The 19612-nt window shown below is 48.6% G+C and overlaps 1 protein-coding gene across 1 annotated transcript in view; it reads right to left on the reverse strand.

Moving 5' to 3' along the window:
- The window catches only part of LOC133343711 (atrial natriuretic peptide receptor 1-like), a 61387-nt gene that overhangs the window by 34812 nt on the left and 6963 nt on the right, over positions 1-19612 (reverse strand). Inside the window, 12 exon segments of the mRNA XM_061553468.1 lie at positions 1341-1500; positions 3213-3284; positions 5841-5945; positions 7478-7555; positions 8799-8873; positions 10526-10649; positions 11097-11181; positions 11749-11884; positions 12188-12279; positions 12915-13050; positions 16608-16721; positions 17380-17606. Coding sequence (XP_061409452.1) covers positions 1341-1500; positions 3213-3284; positions 5841-5945; positions 7478-7555; positions 8799-8873; positions 10526-10649; positions 11097-11181; positions 11749-11884; positions 12188-12279; positions 12915-13050; positions 16608-16721; positions 17380-17606 — 1404 coding nt within the window.

The following is a 19612-nucleotide window of genomic DNA, read 5'->3' on the forward strand; positions in this document are numbered from 1 at the left end:
TATTCAGGGTCCTGCTCAAGGCACGGCTCCAACTGGAGCACACGTACCACTCAAATGCTGGTGATGCGCGAGTGTTCTTTGAACGGTAGGGGGTTGGTCAAGCCCTCTGCACCAGTGCAAACAGCATTCTGAATTTCGCTTTTTCACGAACTTATTCGTCGAGCGTGGCGTGTGTAACGACGTGCGGGTAGAGTTTTGTGACGTGATGCTGTATTCGATGGGACTTGTATCGAAATCGGCTCCAGTGAATTTTTACTGCTGGCAGCAATAAGTGGTTACAAAATCAAAGTCTAGCATGAAGTGATAGGCCACTCTGTGAAACGTCCGAATCGAAACTTTGTCTCACGACACGTGATGAGGATAGCACAATCGCAATAACATTGTCAGGGTGTGGGGTTGGGAGGAGGGGAGAAAACAAATCTGTTTTTTTATATTGCTTCATATGTTTTATTGTACCTTCGTTTAAATACAAATTTAACAACCTGAACTTATAGGTAGGTATAAAATATATATATTTTTTTATACCTATGTGACTTTACCGAAAGAACCAAAGAGTATGGATTTCTGCAGTCACGAAAGCTTCAAATCAAGATTGAACTTATATAGGGTTAATTAAGAATGGCTGAGGCTCACAGAGCAAACCGAAGCATCACCAACGTCATTAAGGAACCGAGCTCATGCTTGCTGGGGACAATTCTCATGCTCGCACTGCCGCATAGTTTACAAAATGTGGATTGGAAACCCTGCCTCTTCCACTTGGTGTTCGCGATTTTGCAAAAACCTTCCTCCACTCGACGTCTCTTTTTTAATATGAAAGGCTGATAAAATCAATGCTCTTCTAACAAACCCGAAAACCTTGAAATGTAAAAACTGTTATACAACAAAACAAATCCATGCAGCTAAGTACTTTAACGGAATGTAAACCTGTGGTGAATCAGGATGGCTGATATATGGTCAAAGTTAACCAGGTCTGCGTTCTTAAACAAGCATGACCATGAACCCTCTTCAAAATGAATCCCCAGGCTCAGTGAAGCTTTTGTTTGGGTTAAATTATATATATATTGGCCAAGATGAGTACACGATGAAGAGGACATCCGCAGGTCAGTGACATCATTCGAGCTGTTAAGAATATGAAGTGGTGCTTGGGCAGCACACGGCATGGCTAGAAGGGACGGTGGCAGATGGTCAAGAATAATAATGGAGTGGCAGCCAGGGAGTGGAATGTGCCTGAGAGGACGTCTACCGTGGCAATGGATGCACGGAATCAGCTCGTGTGCAGGTGCTGGTTGGATTCACATGGTGGGTGGGGGTGTGGTGTGGGGGGCAAGGAGGAACCTCACTTTCGAAGTAGTTGGCCGAGCTGTCCGCCTTGCTGTGCGCTCGGACGCTGCTGAGGCCGTAGTCGGTGATCTTGAGCACGAACCTGCTGTCCACGACGCAGTTGGACGACTTGAGGTTCCCGTGGGAGCCGATGACGCTGCTGTGCAGGTACAGCATGCCCTGTGTCAGGGTGTGCGCAGGGAGGGGGGGTTACGGTGGAGCGTGTTATGCACGTGCAGCGGCAATCGCGTTTTTCCTGCTTTAGTTTTGCAGCGTTCCTGTAAACTTTAGCTCCTAACCAGTCGTGTAGCTAGCGTGGGACGAGCAGGGGCGCCTTGTCCCCTCCCCCGTGGTGGCCACAGCTACGAGTTGGGGCCCTCCTGACAACCAGCATGAGATATGTTTTCAACAATAGTGTAAAAGGACAAAAACCTATGTAATGATGTGATTAGTCAAGAAGTGCCACGATACATGATAGCCTGGGTGCGAGCCCACCTGACCGATCGCCGCACCACCTGAGCTGATAATGTCGTGACTACGACACTGCTTCAAAGGCGGCTCTGATGTCACATCTGACTGGAGCATACCCTTAGAAAAACCTTCAGAAGCACGTCCTTTGCTCTTATGTACTGTGTTTGTTTAAAAAACAATTTTTTATCATTGAAATCTCTTGAGATGGAACACCTCGTTTGCAAGGGCGTCCTGGGTGTCAGGGCCATGGAATAAACGTTTCCTCCCCCCGCACTGCTCCCCCAACCCCCAAAGGGGTTTGGGAGGGGGGGGCAAAATTAAGAATGTGGCTTTTTGAAGGTTTTGCTAATCGTGAGCATATACTTGGCGATGTGTCAAAAAGTAAGCTTCTTCGCTGTCGAGAACATCATGAATAGTTTATTATCAGTCAGCCACTCGCGACTGGCTATCACACATGGAATAAATTGCCACGAAGATCAAATTAATCATCTGAATTAGCAATGCCCATTTTGTATGAATTGATGCTGTTGTAAGCACCGCGGGTGGTATTATGAGCATTTAAATGGTACATGATCACAGGAATGTTTTTTTTTATTAAATATGAAAGATTGTTCCTGCATGGGGAACTGTACGTCAACACAATATAGCTACAATGCCATTTAACATGTACAAAAACATGTACTTCAAATTGGTTGAAAATTAGAAATAGACCATTGTGCCTCACAACAAATATTTTGTTTATTCAACAAACGCCCTTGTATTCACATTTATCTAATTGCTATACAATGCTTTCCATTAATTATAAATGATGCAGGGAGAATTAACGTGTTGCACTACGCCTCTAAACATGATTAAATTAATCGATTTTAAAAAACTACAGTTTACGAATTAAACCAAGGCATACGCTGACGATGCATTTGGACTATCGGCAAGTGACAAAAAAACACACAAACGGCGCACAACAGGCATCAAAACACGAGTGATCCATACAAACGAGACGGCAATGACGGGGAAAAGGAACCTAGAAGAGGAATCAAAGGTTGAGACGCAAGAAGAGCGTGCGCGTGCCCGGCTGTGTGACCACGGGCGCATCGTTACACCGCCAGCCGACACGGACACGCAGGGGGTGGGAGCTACACCGGGGCAGTCCGCAATGGAAGCCTTCGCCTGTCGCTCCTCCGCGCCACTTCTCACGCGAGTGACACACAGCACGAGCAACGGGCAATTATCGATGTTGTAAAGAAAGAGCTCGGGCAGCTGAGAAGATCTGACAGTGAGAAATGCAATTAACCCTCGCATGTTGACCTGCGGTCAACAGAAGAAGAAAAAACTCCCTAACAATTAGGCGGTCCAGGTGCCCATTAAGGGTAAGAGCTGCATGCTAATTGCGTTTCCAGCGGCTGGGCTGCAACCTCCTTTACCTTCACGATGTCGTGCATCAGGGAGTACCGGAACATCCAATCCAGGCTAATGCTTTCATTTTCCAAAATGTCCTGTGAAAGGGAGATGGAGCGTTAGGGCACACAAATGTGATGCTCATTCATATTCCGGACGGGAGAGGCGGGCGCTGAGAGCAGTTAGTCAGCAGCGTGGCTGCAACAAGTCATCCCTTTACCACCCACCGCCCCGGACAGTCAATGAATTGTCGTAATTCAGGACAGTGATTTGATGGAATGATACGATTGTTTTTCTATGGTTTTCCGCAATTATACTTGCCTTCGTTTGTACACGTCCTCGTTCGCTCCGTGAGCCCCTTCGATGATTACGTGCATTCATTTGCAAATGATCGGCAGGCATTGAAAATCGATTCTTACAACACGTGAATCGATGAACGTATTGCGAGCATTAAATAGCCACCGGGTGGCTCAGTGGTAGAGCCAGCAGCTTGCAATCAGAAGGTTGAGAGTTAACACCCGGGAAAGGGGGTTGACGAATCAATCCACCATCCCTGCGGTGCCACTTTGTGAGGAAGTTGACGGTGGTTGTCCTATTAACGGAATGACCCCATCCTAAGGAATGTGGAATTATAACCCACTGATTCGGGGCTGTAAAAAAACAGGAGATGCGCACTGCCACAATGAGCAATAAAAACGTGAACTTTTTTTAAGAATCAATATTAATTGACCAACTGATTCATCGTTAGAAATATAAGTAATCGCTCAAGCGATCCACAAACATCCATGCTGCGTTGTAATCGGCAGCCTACAGTCGTTTACCGTAGACTGTATAGCAAGCTACCGCTGTCTGCGTTCCTCCAAACGAGGATGAATAGTAAAACTGTACAGGCTCTCTCCTGAAGCCTTCTCGTCATAGCGAGCAGACCTCAATATTGGTATCCATCTCCTGAACATATTTCTATACGTAGGAGTGGGTGGAGTAGAATGGGCAGATGTTCAATTCGTTTGCCTTGCGATGAATAAACTCGGGGTAACAATTCTATTCGAGAATGTATTCATTTAAACGTCGATCTTTTCCCCTTGTTTTAACGTTGCCCATATTAAAAAGTGCCACGCATGGACAAATAACGTAAATATGAACTCTAAACAGGCATTAAGAAAAAAATTGAGAAGCTTTCACGTTGTTTGAATTATATATCATGCGGGTTGATTTGATTATTCAAAACAGATGATTATTTTTCCATATCGTGTTCCTGCAGAAATCTCCGGAGTGAGTGAGGGTGTGTGCGGAGCCAGGACAGATGTGACTCGGGTTTCTTCTGGCAAAGGGTAAAGAGATCATTGTCAAGGCGCCATGCCTCACCCAACCCCACATCGCTCGTCACGGTCGCAATTCGATTCAAGAATTGTTTTTTTTATCCCAACCCCCGCCGCCCACCCCTTCGGGATGAATTTAGCAGCATCTAGTGGCTGGAGAGAACTCGCGTGAACCCGTTACGTGCCACGTACACACGAATGGAACAAACGTTGAATCTCTACGTGCATGTCTTGATCTTACTGAATCAATAATTTTTCTTTTTCAAAATGTTCTTCATTCACATTTTCCAACTAATGACACACTTTCGTTTATTCTTATAAACGTGATTAAAGGAGGATGGCGGGAGGGGGGGGGATCAATATAAATTGAAAAATCGACACAACATTCCACTCCCCCAAATAATACAAATGAAAGCATATAATCCCCAGGATATCTGATATCACAACCGGCATGTATCGCAAGCCCGAGGAATCGATATTAACCAAAGGATCAGTTCATTATTACGCTTCTAATTGTAATGTTGCAACCGTGCAGGACGGACGGTACGTGCAGGGCGGTAAGGAACCCTACCGTTGTCATTCGCATACAGCCCCCGTCTCCTCTGCCAAGTAAATGATACAGCCGCGGAGGCAACGAATGGATAGATACTAACGCACAGTGACAGCGTAATTATGGGTCGGGAAGGTGTTTGCCGCGGATAAAGTGAGCTAAAATCCTAGCCAGGCGTCAACTCAATGCATCAGGTGAATGGGGTAGGTAAAGCTAGTAACATTTTGTGGAAAGTCAACAGTGGCCATCCTACGATGAGACTGACCCCCGTCCCCGCCGCCATAGAAATATGGAATTGTCATCACTGGCTCATTTGAGCATGGAGACACTGCAACGTGAGTCTAAAGGTAATAGAAATACAAGACAGCATCAGACAGTGATTGAGAAGGGAATCATGTGGGCTTTTTCAGGATGCATCATTGCCAGAAGGAATTTATGCCGATGAATGAGGCCAGTGATGGAATGGCAGCTGAAATGATTTCTAGAGGAGGGTGACCGTTGCCGTTGGGAAGGATCGATATTGATCAGCTCGTGTGCACGAGCGGAATGAATTGTTGCACTGCGAGATTGAGAGGCTTGGAGGCGGTATGAGAAGACCTTCAACTAGGAGTAAATAGATCAAGGCTTATGCTGCTGCTGCTGATAATGACGATGAGTGTGAGTCATTGACACATGTGCACATACACACCCCAAGAGGTGAGGTGGGGGGGGATACATCCGTGTGATACAGCAGCAAGACACTCGTCAACTGCTGCTGCTGCTGCTGCCTATGGCGGTACCCTTACCTGTAAGCTTCCCCTGGGGCAGTACTCGGTGATGATGCAGATGTTGGGCACATCGATGCAGGCGCCTACAAAGCGAGTTAGGTGTTCGTTCTGGACGTCCCGCATCTGTGTGCGACGTAGCAACACGCACTCGCGCATCAGACGGTTGCGAAAGACGTTCAACATGTACATGCACGTACGTACGTACATACGTACGTACGTACGTACGTGGACTCCCACCGAGCCACGTAGACCAGGAGTGGGGTACCGTCTCCATACCGAAGGCTGAATAGGACTCTGAAATACCTTTGGTGGGCAGGTCACACATGAACACACCGTAGCCTTATGCAATAGTAAAGAAAAAAAACAATTAAGGCTCACATTTACCGAGTGCGCTGGAATTGAAAACACGGCGTTATTGCCGGGTCAAAACATAAACTATTAAGGTTGGAAAGGCACAGGTCGGGGCGACGTGGCCATTGTCTCCCAAGTGCCGATGTACTCATTTGATCATGCGTTTACCTCGGGGGAGGCCTGACACCAGTTCAAATAGCCCTCGCTGCCAATGTTAGCCATGGCTGGGAATTAAAGACAGATCACCGGGTTCATAGCGCAACGCAGCACCCTCCCCGATGCCAGTGTAACATAAAGCATGTGTTACCCATATCAGAACCGAGTGCTTTATATCGAGCTCACCAACTTGGAGAAAATTAGTAATAAAGTGTTGTGTCAGGACACGATTAAGAAATACGCGGTCATCTGGCAGCAGTCATAACACCAGCCACCGGATCAGCCCGTGGCTGAGTCAAGAAGGTTAAATTCCCACAGTTGCCACAAAGCGGACACTGAAATCCCCCCAGCGTCGTCGCATGAAGGATTTTTACGACCTGTGTCAATGCTAATGCCCCAAATCCCGAACGCGGAATTAAAGCGCTAGCCTCGAATACACCAACGAGCGCAGTTATGGAAAATAACGACCGGCTGTTTCCTTCTTATGGGACTAGAGGCACTGACTTGTCACGTGGTCTAAATCAAGGACAATAATGCAATACCATTCAGATATTTTTTCTTTTTAATATATTTAAGGTGACAAAAAACGCGAAATAAATCATTATTAATTACCAAATCGTCTGTGGCGTACAAATTTAAAGTTTTTGATTGGTAATAAATAGGTTATACATTTTGATGGCAATGGATTCTCTACTGACGATGCGCTCCCCAAATTTCACCAGGCTCACTGTTCATGAACTCTTGGAAGTGCTTGCACAAAGGATAGTAACATCTCATTGTGTGTTCTTTGGAATCAGGTTATACATTTTGATGGCAATGGATTCTTGAAATAATCTGTGCGGAGCTTTGTATGTACGCATGTTTTCTCCGGATCATGCAGATTCGTCCCACAAGACAAACAATCATTTATCAAATTAGCCAGAACATCCCACAGCAGCAAGACCCTTGAAAAAGTGTCCCAATCCCTGAGGCTTTCATGTGCAAATGCAAGGCCATTATTGTTATCATTACTTCCACCGTCGCGTTTATTGTCCTTCAGCTTTAACTTAATTACTGGCAACAAGGAAACACTGACGCGTTTTGACCGTAATGAGAGCCGCATGCAACGAGGCGCAATGAACAACAACAACAGCAACACCGCCACTTACGTGCTTGAGCTCGAACAGCATTTGTCTCGTCAACTCGATTTTCTTCCGGTTGATGAACTTTATGGCCACCAAGTTTCCCTGCAAACGGGTCGCGGGGAAAGAAAAAAAAGTGCACAATCAGCAGCAGCGGACACGGCAGCAATGTCAGAGTCGAGTTCAAGCTCAAGCGGCCGTCACGGCCAACAGCGTCGAAGCCACTGCGACACCGCAGCCTCCTCCTTCCACCTCCGCCATCGACTCCAAAACCGCAATGGCGTCAACCCCCCCCCCCCCGCCCCCCCCAAGACTTCGAGGTCCTGCTGTCTGTTACAGGGTTCAATCGTTTGGCTGGACGGTTTCCCCTCGGGTCACTGAACTCCTGGGTGCCACTCCAATGCCTACCCTCCTCCTCCTCCCACCCTGCACAGGGGCCACACAGCCTCCTCTATCGCGGGTCACATCTACAGTGCTCCCCAGCCATATTCTATCCTGAGCTTGCAAGTTGCTTAGCCCGTACTACCGTGCAAAAGCCTCTTATCCACAGCATGCACCTGTGTATGAAAGCGAGATGCTGACTTTTCAAACGACGCTTCAATCTCAGTCGTCTCCTCCTATCTCGATCTCGGATTCCTTGAACGCTTGTTGTTTTAACCCTTAAGTCGACCTCTGAACTCTCCCAAAGTGAACTCCCACTCGACACAGTGCACCTCTCACTCTCATAGCGCAACGCACCCATGTTCATGCACACTATCACACAAGTACGGTACTCAATACAGCTCGCCAACGCTCCTATCATGCGTCAAATAACACGTGGAAAGAATTGATTTGATATGTTTTACAATATATGCAAGCGGCACGTAAATGTCACCGTCCTGATAATGGCAATGAACAGGCAGAACACTGAGTGAAGAATATACAAGATGGACAATACGGATGAGACGTTGAAAAACAAGATCTGAAAGATCAGGAACAGATCGTGAAATCAAAATCACGACCGCGAATCGTGAATATCCATCGAATCGCAGGGGTGGTGCGTCGTCGCAAGCCTGCCAGGTGTACGTGCGTCCCCCTTTTTTGTCAATCCACTGCTGGATGAGAGCCTCCCAACACCGTGCCGATTTATGGCGGCAATTTCACTGAACGTCACTGCCGCTGGTCAGTGAAGCGTCGGTGAAGGCGGGAAGCGTGGACGTGTGACGCAGAGTCCGGGAAAGCACAACTGACTATTGCCGCTGTTGCTGCTGCTGCTGCACCCTCTCCTCGCTGACAACGCGGCCCACGGCAAGCATGGGATAAGAGCGGCACGCGGAGCCGCGCCTCGCGACGGCTACGCCGCACGTACCTTGTAGAAGCCGGTGTTGGCGAACACGGACCGCCCGTATCGCGTCGTCGCCAGGGAGCTGTGGCTCGAGCACCTCTGCAAGGTGACAGGAAGGCCGCAAGCGTTAGCGAGCGGACGTCATGCTCAGAGGCTCTGAGGGAAATGAGAGCTTAGACGCACAGAGAGCAAGTATCGTAAGCCGTCACCTGGCTGGGTGGCGTTGCGGTTCGGTTACTCGGCGCACGCGACAATAAGGAAGGTTACGAGTTAAAATCCTGGCGGGGTGAACGGAGGTTGTCGGGTGGCTCGGGCGGGGGGGGGGGGGGTCACTGACGAGGTGCCGGCACCTCTGAGTTTGAAGCTCTGAGTGTGAAGTTGAGTGTGAAGCTGAGTGTGAAGCTGAGTGTGAAGTTAATTAATTCTAATCCGGGGGAAAAAAAAAAACATTACAGGGAGTCAACAAACAATCATCAATTGGTGGTCAATAAAACGGGTACCAATTTGTAGCGGGCATCGCCACGGAAATGGGGAATTCCACTACCAACTCAGGGTTGCCGAGAAAGGCAAGGAAATCGCGAACCCAACGCTCGTTTGATCAGCAATACACATTGTCGGCTTTGATCACGGCACGCAGCGTAACGCACGCACATGCGCGCGCAGGCGCTGATATTGCAGCGAGCTGGAAGGTGAATCACAATGAGAGCCCCAGATGTTTCCCGAGTGAAGCTCGCGGCATTACACGAATCCCAGCAAAGACTCTCGTTACAGGAGGGGCACAAAGGTCACGGGCTCCGTTTAATTCCCGCGGCGCTCGCCGACCCGTTACATCTCTTATGCCTTGGGTAGCGCATGCCATGATCACATTGCCGTGCGCGTGCAAAACCGGTTGCGCTGAAAGCAGGGAGCAAGGGAGCGAGCTTGCGCGCTGCTCGCTCACTCCCTGCTTTCCTCCCGCTCTTTCTCTCTCGTCTTTTCACTCCTTAAGGCACAAACCATGGCAGATGTGCATACTACTGGACATCTGTGAAAAGTGCTTTATAACTCATCGAATTCCTTCAGTATAAATAAATATCGTGATTCTGTTTCTGGTTTGATGCACAAATGGGACACTTTAAATTTGGAATTTGCATGTTCTCCCCGTGGTGGCGTGGATTTTTCTCTGGGTTCTCCATATTTTCCCCTCCACATTTAAAAACAGGCGTTTTGAGTTTTTGGCTGATATAAATTTCCACTGATAAGCGACTTTGTTGAGCTATCATCTGTGATAGCTGCGTCGCTTCTGAAAAAGAGCGACATAGCTCAGTGGGCCTTATCTGGTCAAATAAAACAAGTTTTGATAGCCTATGCGCAATGCCCAATTCACAATTATGAAGGAGGCCTCATCACAGCGATGCACCACTCCAGTACTCCTGACGCTATCATCTGGCTCAACCAGATAATGGCTCTACATCAACATCAGCCGCACGTAGAAGAAGAAAGTGCCCGCCACCCACCACGGTATGTCGCTGCGCGTTGGCCAATCATTCCCCGTTTAAATGCAAATCAGGTAATTACACACAGCACACACGTCATGATTGCTTCCTAAACACGTCCCAAGTAGTGTAGTGGACTGATTAATTGGAATCGGTGGTCTGTACCTCACACTTGAAACCCTTGCACGACATGAGTGTGTGTGCGTGGTGGTGGTCAGCACCATGCCAATGCGCAATCCGGCCAAGGTCGGGGTCCGACGTAGCGTGGCGTCTCACCGTGGAGGGGGTTACCGCGCTCTCTCCCGACAACTTGAGTGCATCACCCACTTTGTCCACGAAGACGTCGTCCCAGTGCACCCTCCACAGCATGCTGGCCAGCTCCTTCTCCAGCTTCAGCTTCCTGCGAACAACGGACGGAGATCCCGGCAGCATGGAGGGTCGGATGTGGACGTGGTAGAGGGTGTGTGCATGGGGGAATACTGGGCGCGACAAGATTCTGAAATAACTTCTGCTTGAAATGGAACGCCGGCCGGGTGGCTCGGCGGTGGAGGGAGAGAGCGGCTCGCAATCGGAAGGTTGCGAGTTCAAATCCTGGCCAGGGTTAACTCAACCCATCATCCCTCCGGGGTTGATAACAATAAGCACCGCTTTGTGCGGAAGTCAACAGCGGCCATCCTACGAAGAGGCTCCCTACCCGCCCCCCGCCCCCGCCCCCGTCATAGGCGGAAAGCACAGTAATCTAAAGGATGATGAGAACGCGTTCGTGGCAAGAAAAAAACGACAACGTTTTCCCCTTCGCCCACGGGAAGGCAAGTCGAGGGGAGTGCGCGGCGTCGCCGCTCCTCACCTGATGACGATGAAGACGGTGACGGCGATGATGAGCACGGTGAGGCTCACCACGATGCCCATGAGCTGGAGGGTGCCCAGGCCACCTGCGGACAGAACAGGGGGCGGCAGCGGCGGTGGAGACGTGACGATTAGCGGTGCTTCATTGCTGTGCCATCTCAGGACCGTGAGGGATGGGAAGAGGCAGCGGAGGAGGTGCTCTTAATGCTGCATGCCCGCAAAATAAAATGCGCAATTCTTCAAAATAAACCTTGCAAATACTGCATACACAAAGAATGTCACCTTCCTTCTATGTGCAAAGGGGACCCACGTGCCGTGAATGCAACTCGATGAGCTCACTTGCATGTCAGGGAGTGTAAAAAAATTACTCTCGACTTGTGATAAATCTGTAACTTATATTAGTACGATGTGGAAATGTAAATGGTTCAGAGTGGATGGGGCATGACCCTGGCACTCATATGCAATATGTTCCTTTTCCAGATCTTGCATCTCTAGATGGCGGATGTACCGCATGATCAAAGATGGGAGTAGCCCTTGCACAACTGCACAACAGAAGGGAAGCGAGCTGTTGCTGTCAAGCATTACCACGGGGCTGTCGTCTCCTAGGAATAACAAGGGGTACCCCAACCCCCGCCCGTCACGATGGAACGTACGTGAGTGGCAGGCGGGGTCGTCCGTGTCGAAGATGCAGGGCGGGTTGTCATTGGGGACCTTTCCTCCTGGCCAGTGGATCTCCGTGCCAGGGACCATCTTGACGGTGTCAGTGACCCCGTCGTAAATGGCGACGATCTGTAGGTGTGCATACATGCAGATGTGCACACACATACATACGTAAACGTACACGTACACACAGCCACACAAAGACGAAGATCCCATGCATAGCCTCAACCACTACCCCTCGCTCCAACCACAGTCTAACCGACGTATTGAATATTTTACAAATAAAATCTGAAGCAGTTGCTGGCCGTTGGCTAATCGGTGGCCACCTGCAGGTTTTGGGGGGTGAGGGGGGGGCTATCTCTGCCCAATCCACCAACGCCAACCCCACAGCGGCTTCATCGTTGCCAACACGCGCCGTGCCACCGCTCTCACCCGGAAGGCCCCGTCCGCGCCGTTCATGGCCCAAATGCAGTAGTTCATCTCACGGTCCCCATTGTCGTCGATTGCCACCGTGCCGGTGACTCCTGCACATGGCAAAGAAAAGACAACGGCCGACAGGAGGTCGGCGGGAAATTCCACGTCCACTGCCGACTCCCCACAACAAGCTGCTGCCGCTCGCCAGGGCGTCCCCGCCGTTAAAATTAATCGCGATGATTCCCCCCCAAATGCGCCAGGGCGGTGGGGGGTGCCGGGAGGGTGGGGTGATGGAGGGGTCGATCAGTACAGGTTGTTCTCTACTTACGATGGAGATGCATTACGACGACCCCACAATCGTAAGTCAAAAATATCGTAAGTCGAAGATGGCCTAGCCTACCCAGGTGTCTTAAAGAATGGTGATAATTTAGAAAAACAGAGCAATTTACAGTACAGTACTGTATAAACTATAAGTTAACTCCGTCGACCGCTGGTGAGAGTGAGGCATCACACAAGGCGGGAGATGCGTACATCCTGGCAGCGTCCCAACGTACTGCATCGTACCTCGTACGCCGCTGCGTTTGCCTTGCCGCGCGAAATTTAAAATATTTTACAATTTTGTCGTATCGCTATTGCCATCGTAACATCGAAATATCGTAAGTCGGACCATCGTAAAATCGGGGACTACCTGTACTCGTCGAGGAGGACGAGAAGAGCGATGAGCGTTTGCGCCGTTGGGACTCACCAGGGAAAGTGCGGTTCCACATGCGGCGCGTGAGGTTGCGCCACTCCTCGCCGAGCGCCGTCTCGCCCAGCGCCTCGCCCAGGGCACGCGCGTACAGCATCACGCCCTCGTAGAACGCCGCCGCGATCAGCGTGTGCTGGCGGCGCGATGCGTGCGCGCGGCGGGTTCGAGGGGTCCCGTCGGGATGGGGGTCAGTTGCGAAGGGAGTGTGGGAGGACGCACAGGAGACGTTCGATTATCGCGTTTGTGGCCCGGCTGAGGTCAGGTGAGGCTAGCTGAGGCCAGCTGAGGTCAGCTGAGTCGTGAATGTAGAAAGTGAGGGGCAAGATCAAAGTGTAAAAGTCCACGCTTGGTATAAAGAGGTGGAACGCAATGCAACCCTACAGCTAGCTGTAACCAACACTAACCGAACACTAACCCTGACCAGAAACTAACCAGACACTCTCACCAACCGTGCCAGCGAACCAAATCGTAGCCTTAAACCCAGCTACAAAAGCCTGGTCCTAATCACATGAGCCACTTACACACTGACCAATACTATTTATACCTCTCACCATACTAGCCAATCAGACCTTGGTATGGATCCAAACCATATAAGCCAATGAAATCCTAAATATTATTCTGGCCATAACCACAATAGCCAATCAAGCCTTACTAGCCAACAAGATCCCAACTCTAGTCCTTATCACTAAGCACGCGAGTCGGACACTAACCATAACCACATCGCTAACCTTGAGCTAACCACACCTCTACTCGCACTCTCCCCATAACCCTAGCCACTTATTAGCGAGACGCTAATAATCTCAGCTCTACTCTTTCCCCTAATGCCACACACACTGACCCGATCGTGAACACGAAGGCTGCCCATTCAGGCTAGCCGTCATCATTGAAAGCATTCCGAACATTTCTTGACGGATTTCTGAAAATCAATGTACGGTAAATGAGACTTGAAGATGAATCATTCAATAGCGAATTGCGAGTCATTCTGCAGGGATAATTGTTGTGGTGGTGGCGGTGGATGCTTATTGTTTTCCCCTTCACTATTATTATGCCGTCACGAACTCTGAAACACGCATTCCCACGTCTCGCTGTTATCGCCTAATCCTGTCACCCCACGAAAGTGGACGCACAAGAGGCTGTTCAAATGCTTTTGAAACAGCTCGTTAGGGGGAAATGGCGTACGCTATTGAGAGCTCGTCCCTCTCAGCGCTCGTCAAACGGGCGACTGGACAACGGTTGGAGGAGAGTGCGGAGAAAGCGAAGCGTTTGCCGAACACAAAATCAATCGCCGTCACTTTGCATGCCCAATTTTAAACAAAATTGGTCAACCAAAACAGCAAACAGATTATCTAATTGCTTATGACCAAGTGCACCCTGAATACTCTCAATCTCGTCAGAACTTGGAAAATCAAGCATAGCTTGAGCCTGACTTGTACATTAATGGAGACTGCCTGGGAATACCAGACATTGTAGGGCGTCAGCTGCTGCATTGGATTATTGAATCTATCCATGCGGAACTTGGAGCTTGTGGTATGAGTGGAATTTCTCCAGGAACTCCGGTGGCCCCCCACACACACTACTCATTGTCCTAATTGGCCAAACATCCCAATGCATGACCCTCTTGAAAAAGAGTCTCGAGACTCAGTGAGGCTTTCCTCGATTCATTAAGGGCCTCTCCCACAAGAGTTTTAAGCAGAAATAACAACAGAAACATCCTCTTTGGGTCTTTCGGGAAAGTCACGTAGATCCCTTCAAAGAAAATAACGAAAAAACTACGACGTTTCGATCGCAACGCAAGCTTGATGACGACCGTTTGCGTTGCAACCGTTATGATCGAAACATCGTAGCTTTTTGTTATTTTATTTGAACCTATCTACGTGACTTTACCGAAAAACCCAAAGAACATGAATTCCTGCAGTCACGAAAGCTTTAAGTCAAAACAGAAACATGGTTTAATGTTACATTTTGTACGTCGGTTGCACGGCGTCACTGCCGCACATTTCAATGCAGCATTCCAGCGACATCACAACAATGCTACGGCTGTATCCCGGGCCTCCCTTGAGTTTACTCAGCCTTAAATAGCCACCTGGTGCAGTGTGTCAACATCAACACTGAAGAGAGAAAAAATAAATGTCGGGCGTGGTGCTGGCCACACCATCCAAATGTGCACCTGTGCCAGTCTTCATAGATGCTCGCTGATAGTGCTCGCCCCAACAGTCTACGTGGCTTTACGGGTGATCTCTTTGTGGGTGTCAGCATTTGTGTGTGTGGGTGGGGTGTCGTTTTCCGGTAATATCGGATGTAATGAGCTATTACTGTAAAAACAAGGCCAAGCACGGCGCTGAAACGACCGATGCATCTGCGACCCTGAAAGATCCATAAAATATGCCCTATAGAATTCCTGTTTGTGAATCATCACTGTTTATTCTTGAGCAGCCGTTGAGTGATGAGTCTAAAGCTACATTTTCTTGTTTATTGGTGCGTGTGTGTGCGTACCTGCACTGATCTTCATAGGTGCTTGCTAACAGCACTTGCCCCAAAAGTCTGTTAAGGCTGTACAGAGATCTTTGTTATTGTTGTTGTGTGTAATTGTGTCTTTGTGCTAAATCCTAAAGGCATCCTCAATCAATGCGACAATAGGAATACCAACACTTGCGTAATTGTCCGGGGGAGCGAATGATGATGGGGCACTTTGGCGCCTGGAGATGCCCTCTTAATATTTAATGCCACTCCGGATGAGGGCTTCTGTCATAAAGTGCTCTTCTCCCTCCCAATTCGGCACTCTCTCCTCTTTCATTTCCCAAATCCGTCTACCGCGACGTGAAATCATCATCGTCGTCATCGCTAGTGATCATTCATCCGGACTCCCCCACCCCCTCCTCTCCTCTCTACCTCTGCATCCATTTCCGTTCATCGTCATTATCATAATCCATCCTTCCATCAACCTCATTCATCAACCAATAATAGATATGCATTGTAATTTATATGAATACATTAACCCCCCCCCCCACCCCCCGGTCTTTCCACCTGATTGGCTCACAAGTGACGACATCACATGGATCCCTCGATTTAACACCGCAACAGGAGGTTTTCTACACAACTCTGGCTGTCACCTGATGATGCTGGTTGTAATTACCAGCGAAAAGTCACAGTACTCGAATTGTAAGTGTTATGAGTTTACTCTCCAACACACCGGTGTGCTGTACTAATAACGAATTGCTATGTTTTGTTTACGTGACAAACCTTACTATTTGGCCATGTCAGGTGGTGGCGGGTTTAAAGACACATTTTTATTTAAGCGATGTATCCCAAAAAAACCTCTATAATGGATAATTCATCTATATTCTTACATCATTATCATCATGATTAACCCATATTCCCATCATCATCATCCATCCATAGACCATCATCAATCATTATGTTTATTATCACCGGCACACTCCACGTCTTTGCAAAGTTTTTCAAGGGATGAAAAAACATTCAACATTCTTGTCCATCGGCCATCATCCCTTCTAGCCACTATGCGGTCTGTTAACTTACATTTCTGATAAACGTGATGCCTTTGATGTGCATTTGTTCTCTCATCCAGGTGTACCTTGTTTTGTATATCAGTCGAAGTAGTGTAAGCCTGAACTCGATGTATAACCAGGTGAGAACCCAGTGGGATGCAAGTCTGTTTTGCACGAATCTCACCAGTGATGGGGTCATCGTTGTATTGAATGCTTCCCGGGCCTTCCTCTGCACGTCGGAGATGAACTGCTCATATTGGCTGTTGTTGGGCTGCTGATATGTGATGATCAGAACGCTCTGTCGAAAGAGGAATGCAAAGCACATCCATATATATCTAAATCAGCTGAAGTCTCCTGTAAATCACGTGACTTCTGCGTGACCACTCTCAACCCCTCCTCCCAGCCCACCACCGCCCCCTGTGGAAATAGACGCTGCTCCGTGTAGCAGCTTCGAGGCCATTATGTACCCTCTACCTCCCAGTCCTCATTTCTGCTGAACCCTTTGGTCCCGTTTCTCCAATTCCATTGTTTTTCATCTTATTTCCTATTCTTTCTCTTCTCTCTTCCCTTTCCTGCCCCTTTCTAATTTTCCCATTCATTATATCCTCGACTAATGGGACAAATTACTAATGGGACAGAGACAAAGATCCCCCAAATAGTCTTTAACAAACTGTTTAAGTGCTATTAGTGAGCACCTACAAAAGACAGCAGCACCGCGCATACGTGGGTAGAAGTGTGGCCAGCACCACACCTGGGCCGCCTCTGCCGCCCCAGCGCTGATATCTCTCTCTACACACTCATTTTTGGCAGCGTCGATCTCGCCGAGGCCCACAACCAGGACCACGACCAAGCCCACGTCCAGTTCGGGTAAACCAGCACTGATCTAAGCCACGGCCAGACATCAAACTCGGCATGCAAGGTTCGCGGCTCAAGCGCACCAGCCGCCGCGCACTCACCGCGAACGCGCTCTTCGCGTCCTCGTCGTCCTCGTCTCCCCGATGCCAAGGAGCCCCGCTGAGGCTGCCGGAGCCTCCTTCCTTGTCGTGCCCAGGCCGCCCTCCTTCCAGGCCCTCACCGAACAGGTCCAGGTAGAGGAAGGCGAACTCTTGCAGGCGAAGTCCAGCGCGCTTGGCGGCCAGAAGCAGACGGCGGAACGCGTCCGGAGAACTGCACACGTACACAACTGGGAAGAAACACAGCCACGCTCTAGCCACTGCCCGGATGACGGCTCGCCCGCACCATCTCTCGTGGACCTGCGATGCCATAATTAGTCTCTCGTTCCTGAAAGTGATCTCATCGCTCCACCTCCCTGGTTTGTCGTCCTCTCTCTCAGATGTGTTCTCTCCAATGGCTGCTATTGTGTTACGGGTCTCAACCACCAGATGATGCAGATGATGATCTATGAATGATTTCTGTGTGATAGATTGATATTTGATGATGGTCAATGGATAATCAGTCGTGGGTGCTATGATCGTGGATTCCTCCAGTCTAAATAATGATTCTGATTGATAGTTTACGATGATCAATGAATGGTGATGATCGATGGATAAACATAATAGAGATCAATGGATAATGACAATAATGATGATGACGATAATGGGTAAAAGGAACACTTAAAGCTATGAGGTTGAATATTTTAAGAGCCAACCTTGGGGCGGGGGTGGGGGCGTGATATTGGCTGTGTAGCAGCTGTGAAATCTGGCAGAAGGAAGCGATTGCGAAGATTGGTCGGATCAATGGCTGTTTGTGCATGGCAAGTCGTTCTTGACCAAATACAATACACACAGGTGGCATGGCTGCATGATGTCGGACAAAACGTCCCATGCCCGATTCTAAAAAAACCCCGAGAACTCTATTGCAGCAGCAGCAGCAGGAGAACTTAATAGACACATAATGAATAAGCCAGGAAAAACACATTATTGCGCCGTGTTAATTGAACACAGCTGGTATAGAGTGAACTCCATGGACACGTGATCTCCCCTGAAACCAAGATGCCCTTTAGCGGCGTGGCAACGAAACCAGATCAATTTGTCTCAATCGTGCCTCGTCTGCCTACTATCAAAACTCCGAGAATGTCTGCGATTTCGCCACAACTCGAATGCCGGAGCAGGGTTGAGATTGGAGTGTGCTTGGGTGGGGTAACCTCCACGCACAAAGCAGGTTATGTTGTCAACAGGGAGAAGTGTAGATACCTCCATTGTTGGACTGTACTATGCTTTTACTCTGACCGCCTTCTCCAACCCGCGCTCACCAGCCTGGTGAAGGTCACATGGCCCGTTACAGCATGGGAAGGAGGGGGCCCTCATCCTGCGGTGGATTGACAGAGGGCTGCACACTACGTGTATGCCACCAACTCGTCTCCCTTGTATCATGGGACCTTTTTGGCAGTATGATAAACAAAAATAGGTTTTACCCGTTCTGGCGATAAAACACGTGTTAAGATGTTCAAATACCAAATAGAAACCTTTTGCAAGGAATCAAGTCTGCATTGACCACACGTACTTGTGGTGAGCATGCAAACAAACATGCCCTTTGAAACTCTTAGGTTTTTTCGGTAAAGTCACGTAGGTAAAAAATAATAAAATTAAATAATAAAAGTAATAGAAATAAAATAATAAATCACGACGTTTCGGAGGCAACACAAGTCTCCGTCATCAGGTGGGACCGTCACAGCTGATGACGGAGACTTGTGTTGCCTCCGAAACGTTGTGATTTAATATTTTATTTCTATTATTATTTCTATAATTTTTATTATTTATTTGTATTATTTTTCACCTACGTGACTTTACCGAAAAAACCTAAGAGTATGAATCATTGCAGTCACGAAAGCTTCAAATCTAGAATTAATGCCCTTTGAAACTGATTGGCCTACATCATACATTGTCAGAGCCATGTTTGTTTGCATGTTCTCCACAAGTACGTGTGGTCAATGCAGACTTGATTCCTTGCAAAAGGCATCTATTTGGGGTTTGAACATCTTAACACCTACTGTTTTACTGTCAGAAAGGGGAAAGCCTATTCGTATTTGTCATACTCGTCTCTCTTGCTGAGACATCTCGGTGGTGGGAGGCCCTTAATCAATGGTAGAAATTCCATGTTCCCATGGCGGGGGGAGGGGGAAACCCAGGAGTGACCGGTTCCTGATATCGCTCACCACTGATGTCCGCTGTGGCCGGGAATCGAATTTGG

This window comes from Lethenteron reissneri, chromosome 18 (assembly GCF_015708825.2).
Source record: "Lethenteron reissneri isolate LAM-NWPU_2019-01 chromosome 18, ASM1570882v1, whole genome shotgun sequence".
In the NCBI taxonomy this organism is placed as follows: Eukaryota; Metazoa; Chordata; class Hyperoartia; order Petromyzontiformes; family Petromyzontidae; genus Lethenteron; species Lethenteron reissneri.